The sequence below is a fragment of the Silene latifolia genome, chromosome 11 (assembly GCF_048544455.1).
Source record: "Silene latifolia isolate original U9 population chromosome 11, ASM4854445v1, whole genome shotgun sequence".
Classification (NCBI taxonomy): domain Eukaryota; kingdom Viridiplantae; phylum Streptophyta; class Magnoliopsida; order Caryophyllales; family Caryophyllaceae; genus Silene; species Silene latifolia.
The window spans coordinates 5,407,812-5,417,636 of record NC_133536.1 but is presented as its reverse complement, the minus strand read 5'-3'; the positions used below and the strand labels follow the sequence as shown (position 1 = coordinate 5,417,636).

At 38.3% G+C, this 9,825-nt stretch overlaps 3 protein-coding genes across 3 annotated transcripts; 2 read left to right on the top strand and 1 right to left on the bottom strand.

Annotated features, from left to right (window-relative positions):
* The first annotated feature begins 514 nt into the window (after positions 1-514).
* Positions 515-2,083, top strand: LOC141610761 (uncharacterized). The gene is made up of 2 exons (XM_074429016.1): positions 515-649; positions 1,418-2,083. Exons 1-2 carry the CDS (start codon positions 635-637, stop codon positions 1,931-1,933), a joined length of 531 nt encoding a protein of 176 aa, XP_074285117.1. The 5' UTR covers positions 515-634; the 3' UTR covers positions 1,934-2,083.
* Positions 2,084-2,721: 638 nt separating this feature from the next.
* On the top strand, positions 2,722-4,074 carry LOC141610769 (uncharacterized). The gene is made up of 4 exons (XM_074429024.1): positions 2,722-3,016; positions 3,146-3,227; positions 3,496-3,657; positions 3,798-4,074. The coding sequence occupies exons 1-4, from the start codon at positions 2,810-2,812 to the stop codon at positions 3,863-3,865; spliced, it is 519 nt and encodes a 172-aa protein (XP_074285125.1). The 5' UTR covers positions 2,722-2,809; the 3' UTR covers positions 3,866-4,074.
* A 19-nt stretch (positions 4,075-4,093) lies between these two features.
* LOC141610768 (uncharacterized) lies at positions 4,094-9,277 on the bottom strand. The gene is made up of 4 exons (XM_074429023.1): positions 9,068-9,277; positions 7,133-7,400; positions 5,945-6,005; positions 4,094-4,833 (listed from the first exon to the last, which is right to left on the bottom strand). Exons 2-4 carry the CDS (start codon positions 7,370-7,372, stop codon positions 4,235-4,237), a joined length of 900 nt encoding a protein of 299 aa, XP_074285124.1. The 5' UTR covers positions 7,373-7,400; positions 9,068-9,277; the 3' UTR covers positions 4,094-4,234.
* Positions 9,278-9,825: the final 548 nt, after the last annotated feature.

Sequence of the window (9,825 nt, the reverse complement as noted above, 5' to 3'; positions counted from 1 at the left end):
GCTCTTTTCAGCCGAAAAGAGCAAAGCCAAATTCAGTTCAGCTCCTATAAATTGAGTTTAGTTCAGTTCATAAAATTAAGTCCAAAAGAACAAGCCCTATTCCGTAAGTGAATATATATCGAATAAAAAATAAAAGGAGTGAAGATAAGTTTTAAAGTTGATAATGAGTACCGCATCTAAAAACTTTTTCCGCTTATGGGCAGGGACAAAACTAGGTTCAGATTATACCTAGGGTCAAAATATCTAGTCAGTTATTTTTTTGATAAAAAAGTTAAAGTTCACTCGAGCTATGGTCAGGTAAACCTGTGCTTAGCTTCATCCCGCTTTGGTGAATTTCATAGTCATACACTCATACCGACCAAACCGGTCCATGATCACAAAATTCTTGTTGGCCCTTCACTTATCCGACCCAAGGCCGCAACTGATCACCTCTAAACCGACGTCACCCAACTTATTAATATCATTTTTTAAGGCAACTTAACCACTATAAATAGGTCCTCTTATTGATCATTTTCTCATCAGTCATCACCTTTTGAATCTAATCTTTCTTGCTTCCTTGATTTTCTCAAACACTTTTCTTTGTACACTCCTCTTTGTGTGTTAGTAGCTCACTCACTGTCAACATTTGAAATCAATGGCCACTGTTGAGGTATGTAATCAATAAATTACTCGAGTTGTTACGACATTTTAGTTTATATATTTCGCGTGTTAATACCACTCTTTCACACACATTTTTACATCTGAACGTAAGTTTAATTTTGATACCATATGTTTTATTAACTCACAATGATAAATCAAGCATGTACTTTCCTCGGTCATTTATCATCGATAATCTCATAAAGACACGCGTCTTTACCTTTTCTTAAAAACACAAAGAGCCTGTTTATGAATGTTCTATAATCTATAACGATATATGTGTCAAGTATAGTATATATCGACTGACAAAATGATCATTTTATTTTATTTTATTGCCTCATTTCTTAAGTAGGTAAATTCTCATTTCAAATGGCCCTTTCCGTTTTAAATTAAGACATAAAATGTCGTCTTTTTTTGTAATAGAAATTCACCATTTAATAATTTTTAAATTAAGACATAAAATGTCTGTCTTTTTTGTAGTAATAAAAAGTCACCATTTAATGATTTTTAAATTAAGACATAAAATGTCTGTCTTTTGTGTAATAGAAATTTACCATTTAATGATTTGCCGTTAAAGTTACAGCTAAAATTGTTCTCATTTCGTTAGAATTTTTTTTGTAACTTTGTATCAAAAGTGGACACATTTTATCGTAAATGAATCACATTTTTTCTGCTGTCTTAATTTCAGACGGAAAAGGCTCGTCTTAAGTTAAAAATTCCAATGATTTTTTTTTTTTTTTTTTTTTTTTTTTGTTGTAAATATTGACACAAATTGGAGCAGGTTGCATCAGCACAGAGTGCACTGCAAGAGGAGAAAGCACAGGAAACAAACCAGATGATTAAAGAGGAATCCCCAAAACAAGCAGAAGACGAGAAAGTCGAAAACCAAGAAGAGGAAACAGCAGTGACAGCTGAAGAAGCGAAAACGGAAGACATCCAAGAAGAAGAGACTAAGAATGATGAGGAAGCACAAGTGGAGGAGGCCAAGAGCGCGCTAGAAGAACTCGCATTGGAGAAAAAGGAAGAGTCCTCAAAGGTGGTTCCTGAGCCTGAAGAAACCGAACTCAAGGAACTGAAAAAAGAAGAGGAAGTAGTCGAGGTTGAGGAACCTAAAGAAGATGAAACCGTCAAGGACGATGCCAATGTTGATGCTCCTGCTCCTGCTGCAACAACTGATGATGCACAAGATGCACCTGTTGACGATGCTACTGATGTTGCTACTGTTGTTGCTGTTTCTGCTGATGCACCTGTTGATGATGCTCCTGCTGCAACAACTGATGATGCACAAGATGCCTGAGTCGGATGATTGAATCTGTTGTTTGCTGAAGAAATGTTTTTTAGTTAATTATGATCAAGTTTGGTTTAATTAATGGTTTTTATTATGATGTGTAATGTTGTTGAGCTCGCTCTGTAGTGTATTTGGTTGAATAAGATGAATGGATGTTTATTTCACTGTATTTGCAAGCTGAGCAATGTTCATTCTAAGGGTGTGTTTGGATAGCAAAAGTGGAGAGAAAGGAAGGGGAGGGAGAAGGAGGGAAGAGAAAGGGATGGAAGGGAAAGGGAGGGAGAATGGAGGAGATCATTTTCCCTCCAAATCTTGCCTTTGTTGGAGAGGAAATAATTTGGCTTAGAGGAGGGAAATGGAGGGATCCAATTTCCCTCCCCTCAAAATCCCTTCACCTCCATTTCGCTAACCAAACAAAGGATTTATCATCCCTCCCTTTCCCTCCCCTTCCTTTCCCTCCAAATCCTCCTATCCAAACACACCCTAAAAGTGTCGGACACGACCTGGTGTCAAAATTGAAAGTGACCGAGTAACATAGATCTCAAGTCAGTTGACCTGTTAAGTATTCAATTTCTTAGACTAGAATAAAGTGTAAGACACGTAACCAAAGTGAAGTGTCAGAGTAACATCTCTCATAAGAGTCCACATTTGAAAGTTACAAGTTTTTTTTTTTCCTTTTTTTTTTTAACCAACTGAGTCAATCCATACGAGTTAATTAAACGTGAGAAAAAACCGGTGAAAACGAAGTTTCTTTCAACAATTAATAAATGGTAAAAAAAATAAAGGAGGATTAAGGACTTGAGGTCATTCCATCACTGCCCTCTAAAATAGAGGGGAGCAACTTCAATAGCAATATTGCACAAGTCAAGTATATCTCCATAAAAAATGGCAAGCCTTTCAATTAGTCCTCCTTCAAATCCAACAGCAACAACCAGAGATGAAGTATACGTAGCCGCGATGCCACTGAGAGCAACCAAGGGTCCTCCTCAACTCCTACTGAAAGCGGCCTTCGCTCTTAACGTTCGCCCTCTTCAACATTTCATGCTCATCATCAAACCCTCCTCTTCCGTATCTTCACACCCCATCTCTCAGGTTCATTATATATAATCTCCTTACAGAAATTGCTCGGTATTTGCTTCGTATCATATAGAAGATCGTCTGATATAAGTTTTTGTGCATTTTAGTCGGTTCCTGGTCTTAGTAGTGCCTATACTTTTACAGGGAGTAGTGTTTGATTTTCAGCCACAGGATCCTGAAGATATATTTGTGGCTCTTGCTGCTTTATCTGGTAGAGCTATCCCAGGTTAGCCTTACCATGCTTGCATAACTCCGGTTACTTTCGTTAACCTAATCAAACCCGAAAATTTAACCCCAACAAAACCCGACACCAAATTGACCTGGCACTGGGTTGTTGCTGCCCCACCAGTTTTTGACTAATTCGACTGCAACCTTTGTTGCATGAGCAAACGGTTAGGCTGCAGGGAATTGTCGATCAGTCGCTATATTCTCGACACAATATAGAAGAAATGCTCGGAGCCACATATTACCTCTGTTTTTCCGTCTTAAATTAGGAACGATTTTGACAAGGAAAATCAGTAAGCTCCCAAATAAGAGATGCTGGTACATTGGATTATCAAATTCCGACAATGCAGTAGAAGCAGCGTATAAGTTCAACAGCAGTTGGTCGACTGATTTGCGCATTGGCCACCATGATTGCCGCCATTATACCAATGGTTAGTTTCTCACTCTCTCTATCTCCATCTTCGTCGACCAATAATATTCTTCACTCTCCTGAGCTACAATGAGTCTTGTATGAGATGAGACGACTTTTTGTATCTTGGCTGTTCGACACTTATTATTGGACATTTGCAAGGTTTGGCTGAGGTCCTGATAGGCGAGAAAAATGTTCTGGAGCGGTTGAGGACAGAATACACCAGTTGAAGGATAACGAGTTTGGCACCAGTTTTTACTTCAACGGACTCGTAATCTCATATGAATGTTCTGCTAGTCTCTGTAATGAAAGAAACTTCAGGCACTCATTTGTACATTTCAGATCTCACAGATATGGCGATTATCGGCTAAGTCCCTGAACCTGGGCATGGCCGTTATTGTACATTTTATGAAGGAACGACTGTATCAGGCCATGATAACGGATTACGAGAACAAAACTGAAAACAGACGATTAACATCGTGACATAAAATAGCAAATTTTACAGAAGATGGCGGCAATTGTCGGGGGATACCATACCAATTCGTCTTCATTTTAGAATCAATAAGATAATTCACACGAATTAAGTCGATTATGACAAACTACAGAGAGAGCAAAGCTTCAACCTTGGCAACAGGATCTTCCTCGATTTTAGTAGGACTTGCATTGGCTTCATCATACAAGTCATGCTTCCACTTTTCTACACGGCCGCCACTGCCGGACTGATACCCTTGTCTTCCGCCAAAATTATCCCGTCCACGGTATCTATTATCATACTCGCCGCCATTGTTGAATCGATTTCTCGGAGGCATATCAGTCCTTTCTCCTCGTTCCCGGTTAAAAAGAGGCCTTGATTTCACAAATGGGCGATCACTGTCGTTTCTTTCTAAAGGGCGATGAGTTCGATATCTTTCCTCAAGTCTCTCAGTGGCTGTAGTAGAGTTTGGGTGTTGTATATCCTTACTAGGAACAGCGGTAACATCATTTGCGGGTTTAGACTCTAGCGGAAGTTTTTCCTCCCGAAACTGTCGCCTTTTCTTTGCAGGGGGGTCTGCATTTTTTTCTTCAAAGAACCTATCATGGCGCCAGTTTCGACTATCACCACCTCGGGCATTGGGTTTCTCCTTTTCAATTAGATTAGCACCAGCTGTTCTACGTGCAGCTCGTTCTACATCTCTGGAATCTTTCCACTTTCCATGGTCTACACAATATAATAAACAAAATGTTTAAGTAAACATCCTTGCATCACCAAAAAGAGCAAAATTCAAAACATGCACATCGAAACTCCCATTTCCCCTCCCTCCTAAAGATGGACCACTGATGCATGGCTCAGGGTTCGGACCGTCAATCCTCTATCTGGAAATTCGGTACAGGGACAGATTTCGTGAGTGTTCTTTAGATTTGAATCTAGTAGGCACTCAGTGAGGTCTAAACCCATTCCTGAAATAAATTGAACAAGGAACCATGCAGCACTGCCACCAACCAACAACCTATGTAACTGTTGACCAATCTTGGCAATAGCGGCCAAAAAGAAAAGAATGACCTTACAAGTTACATCTACCAAAAACCTACCTCCAAGACATACTCCTACATAAAACTTTTCCCTTGGTATCTCTTTGATACCATTTTAAAATTTTAAAAAATTGCCTTGGGTTTGCTCACAGCTCTGTTCTTCTCTCAATCCAGAATCGCCCCCAGTCACAGACCAATTTGAAACTCAGGAAGGTCAGGCTTGGTCAGATCAAAAATGTGAGAATTATAACCAATAAGTGCTGTTTTGATCAAGAGTAAGGACACGTGAGGATAAGTGTTTCCACCTAACTGTACTGAATATTAGCTAGAACATTTATTCCCTATGGTACTAGCATAACCATTCGACATAAGATGGTTGTGCACAAGCCTGCGCGTTAGCTTAGCATAGCTATATCAATACAGTGGAGAAGACCAAAAAGCAGGAGGGTGAGGTCATGAAAAGCAAGTGAACTTAGGCTAACCTATTCAGAAAAAGTTCTAAAATTTGAACTTTAAACAATAGACAAACCAGATCCTTCCATGCCGTCTATATATTGTTCCCATTAGGGTAGAGGTCTCAATTAAAGGTTCAGTAATGAATTATCTTTATTATCCCATGTAGAAATACCGTATCATCCTCGATATTATGTTACTTGACTAGGAGTAGTAAAAGAAGTGACACTTCTTATATTTACTAGATATAGAAAGATGCCATTTATTTTGGGGTAAACCAAAAAGGAAATGGAAACAATGTGACTGGGATGAACGGAGTACAAGTTAAGAGCGCAACATAAACTCACCAGAAGTCAATCTCCGTTCAGAACGTCTGCCATCTTGGGCAGCAGTGCCACGGTCGTCACGCTGTTACAAGACATGAAGAGGCAAGCCTAACATAGTTACATAGGAGCACTGAAAGTCATGGGAGAAACAGGTGTCCAGCTACTTCACCGCAGTAAACGATTTGCACACTGAATAACCACCAAGTAACAGAACTCAAATAGTATATATATCTACCTGTTTGAAAATCTAGTAGGTATGTTCTGGCAATTCATATCATAGGCAACACAAGTATAAAGGACAAGAAATGAATATAAATTCTCGACAAACAAAATTGTGTTCAGTCAAACATAGAGTAGAAACACATTATACAGACAAGGCAGGTATTTAGAGCACCAGCAAAACGACTTGCCAAACTAGTATTGCACAGAAAAGTACTCTCAAACATAGCAGTTGTGCACTCAGTAGTGCTCAACACCAAGAATTGAGAGTTAATCCAAAACTGAGCTGTGCTATGTTTGAGAGCAACTATTTGCATATCTTTTATCAAGCAGTAACGCACCCTCCTAAACTAAAAAAATAAAAGTAATGCACGGTGCACAAATGCTATGTTTGAGAGGACTTTTATTTTTACAATAAAAGATGTGCAAATAGTTACTGAAAGAAACATTGGATTAAATTCCTTCTTGCCAGTTCAAAACACGTTCTGTTAAAATGATTCTGCATAGTTCATAGCAGTATCGTAAGTCAGAACCATGAATGTATTGCAACCTATTCCAGTATTCCCAACTAAAAAGAAAACAAATCAGGTCACAAAAACAAGCAGGAGGCTTCAAAAGTAATTGATAAAGGGAGAAGAAGAGGCAAAGCAATGTTGTTGCTTAACACGAACATATGAAGAACTTAGTTTCCAGTAACAGTAAAACTTTAAATAAAGCACTTCAGTCTTCTCAATATTTGTGAAAAGTCTCTCTGATACATAGGGCAAAAAAGTATACCTTTTCTGTTATCTATTTGCTATCCTGACACAGGAAATCATGAGTTCATCAACGTTTGCTATGCACAGGTCTAAAGCATATAAATGTGAACCCAAAAGAAAGTAGATGATACTCACTCACCATAAATGAGAAAAGTACTAGACTAACATGAAAGAAACTGGTATTTAAAAACTCATACAGATTTAAATGATAGTAATAAAAAACGTGAGAAACCTGAGAAAATGATCGAGAACGAGGGACTCCAGTTGGATTGGCTGTTTCACTTAGTTCTACAGCTTTCCTTCCAGATTTATCATTGGCATCTTTGACCTCTGGCTTGGCGTCAGAAGTTCGTGAGGTTTCAAGAGGCAAAGCATCATGAAGCCTTCTCCGACGGTTTTGATCCCGATCCCGATCTCTATCCCTATCTCGAATATCAGAGGTTAACCTTCTAGGACTTCTTGCAGGAGACATTTTTGCTTGCCTTAGAAAGTTTAATGATCTAGAAGCAATCATGGAAAAGTTATTAAGACTTAAAATAATCAAACATCTCCTTTATGTGTAACCCAAACTAATTTAACATTATTGGAATCTGCTAGAACAAGCAGCATAACATATATGCAAGTAAATTTCAAAATACAGTTGTCTAGCTAAAATACTTGGCTGAAGAGTGTTCTCTCTAGTAGACATCGCCAGGAAAAGAGCTAAACCTTACACTATCAACCCTCAAAGTTTATAGGTACAGGGGCTTACGTGTAGCAATGTCAGAAAGTTTATGCTAATGTGAAGCATTCATAATCAGCAAACATGCTGATTTCCATAAAATTTTTTACATGTATGATTACTTAACCTCTATAACGATTCCACATAATGATCTACAACTTGATTAAAGTAAGCAAGGTAGAAAATATAAGATTGTGTTGAGACAAGCCTAGCTTGATTGAAGATACGAGTAGTTGGTACCAAGAAGTGGGATACAAAAACAAGTGGACGAAATACCAAAATCATATTCAAACTATTCAAAAAATTCATTCAAATATATGCTCACTACAAAAGTCTCCCTTTGTCTCACAATAAGGTTCATGGGCCCCACCAGACAACGTTTCCCTTCACGTAATGGTGGTGCCTATGAACCTCAATGCGAGTCAGAGGGAGTATTAACCTAGCTAGTCCCATGAAGAGGTTTGGACAAAGAGGTATTCAATTCATATATTCTAGCAAAATAAAAATAAATAGTAGCAAAGCAGGGGAATTCTTTGAAAAGAGCTACATAATAAAGCCATCACAAAGCCCTAAGGAGGCGAGTATGCAAATACTCCTAATAAACTAACCCAAAAACTTGCTCTTGCTATAACTACAACATTGATGCAACAAAAGATCCAATTCCAAGCCATGCAGTAAACTCATCATTAAAGAGACAGAAACCATTGAAACTAATCCAAAACTTGGAACTTGGAAGTTTGCCAAGTAACAGCTGATTTCAGGCAAAAGAGCACATGAATTTGATTCGAAAAGTGTCAATATTTCGAACTCAAGGCGAAGATTTTCGCCTAAATGGCCTTCAAACCTAGCATATACATTTTCTTTGTTTTCTTGACACCATACACTTCACACCTATGTTATTCAGACTCATTTACAAGTATCCAGCTAAGGTGTCTGATCAAGTATCTGACATAGCCATTTTTTATCGAAAATCTGTACAGTTTGGCTTAAAATGAGGTGTCTAATAGCCATTCTCACATACAAGTGTCCAATGCATCTAACTTTCCTTTTTTTTCTTGACAACATAAACTTAACACATACGTTATTCGGACTCGTTTACAAGTATCTAACAAGGGTGAGTGTTCAAGTAGCTGTATTCATAAATTAATTGAAATGAGGTGTAGTGTCGGACACAGATACGCGAGGGAGAAGAGTCGTAGCGACATAACTTCACACATCCACATTACTCAAACCTACAGCTCTCTACAAACGCAACATTTTCGGATTCATGTTACTGAAGGCATAACATTACAACACAACATCAATCACAAAATTTCGGAACATTTTACGATGAACAATCCCCAATTGCTAACCTACATGGCATGAATTCGAGAATTGAAAACTAACAATGGAATAATGGATAAAAACGAATTAGATAAAGGGTAAAATGAAGAATCGAATCAATACCTGGATCGCTGAAGGAATTAGGGTTTTCGTGATGAGAAAGAGCGAATAGAATTGGGGGTGAAATCAATTTAGTGAATTGATGTCTGATTTTTCCGATTAGGGTTTTGAGGGTCTCATACTTTCATACTCTCTCATTCACTCAAACTTTGGTCATTCATTGTCTCTTTTGTTTTCTTTTTCTTAAAAACCTTGTTAAAAATGACAAGACCCTCGGCCTCCCTCTCGATCATTTGTTTACATATTCAGTACGTTCACAAATTGTAGAATAAAACGGTCTCTCCCGTGAGACGGTCCTTCAAAGCATTCATTTGTCGCTATCAATAAATTAAAAGAGTGATTTTTATAGAAATGGACCGGCTTATATTGTGAGACCGTCCACACAATAATTACTGATTATATATTACTTCATCCCATCCAAACCAAAGGTAGCATTTAACCCAAGATGTGTGAGTCTAGTGGAATTCCAGGGTAACCTCAAAGCCTCCTAAGGAGGAATTGCGAGGTTCTGGGTTCGATTCCCTAGATGAACACTTTCCTGGGGACCTGACGCCCGGAGAGGGAATAATCCCCGCGGGAAAGAACTCACATGTTTGCACCAGCGGGGTGGGGTCCCATCCGGGGAGGATCCAACCTCCTCGTCATCAAAAAAAAAAAAAAAAAAAAAAAAAAAAAAGGTAGCATTTACCTTATTTGGACCATTCAAATCAAACTACTCATTCTTTTTTTTGGTAAAACATTACTAAAAACCCCTCACACAT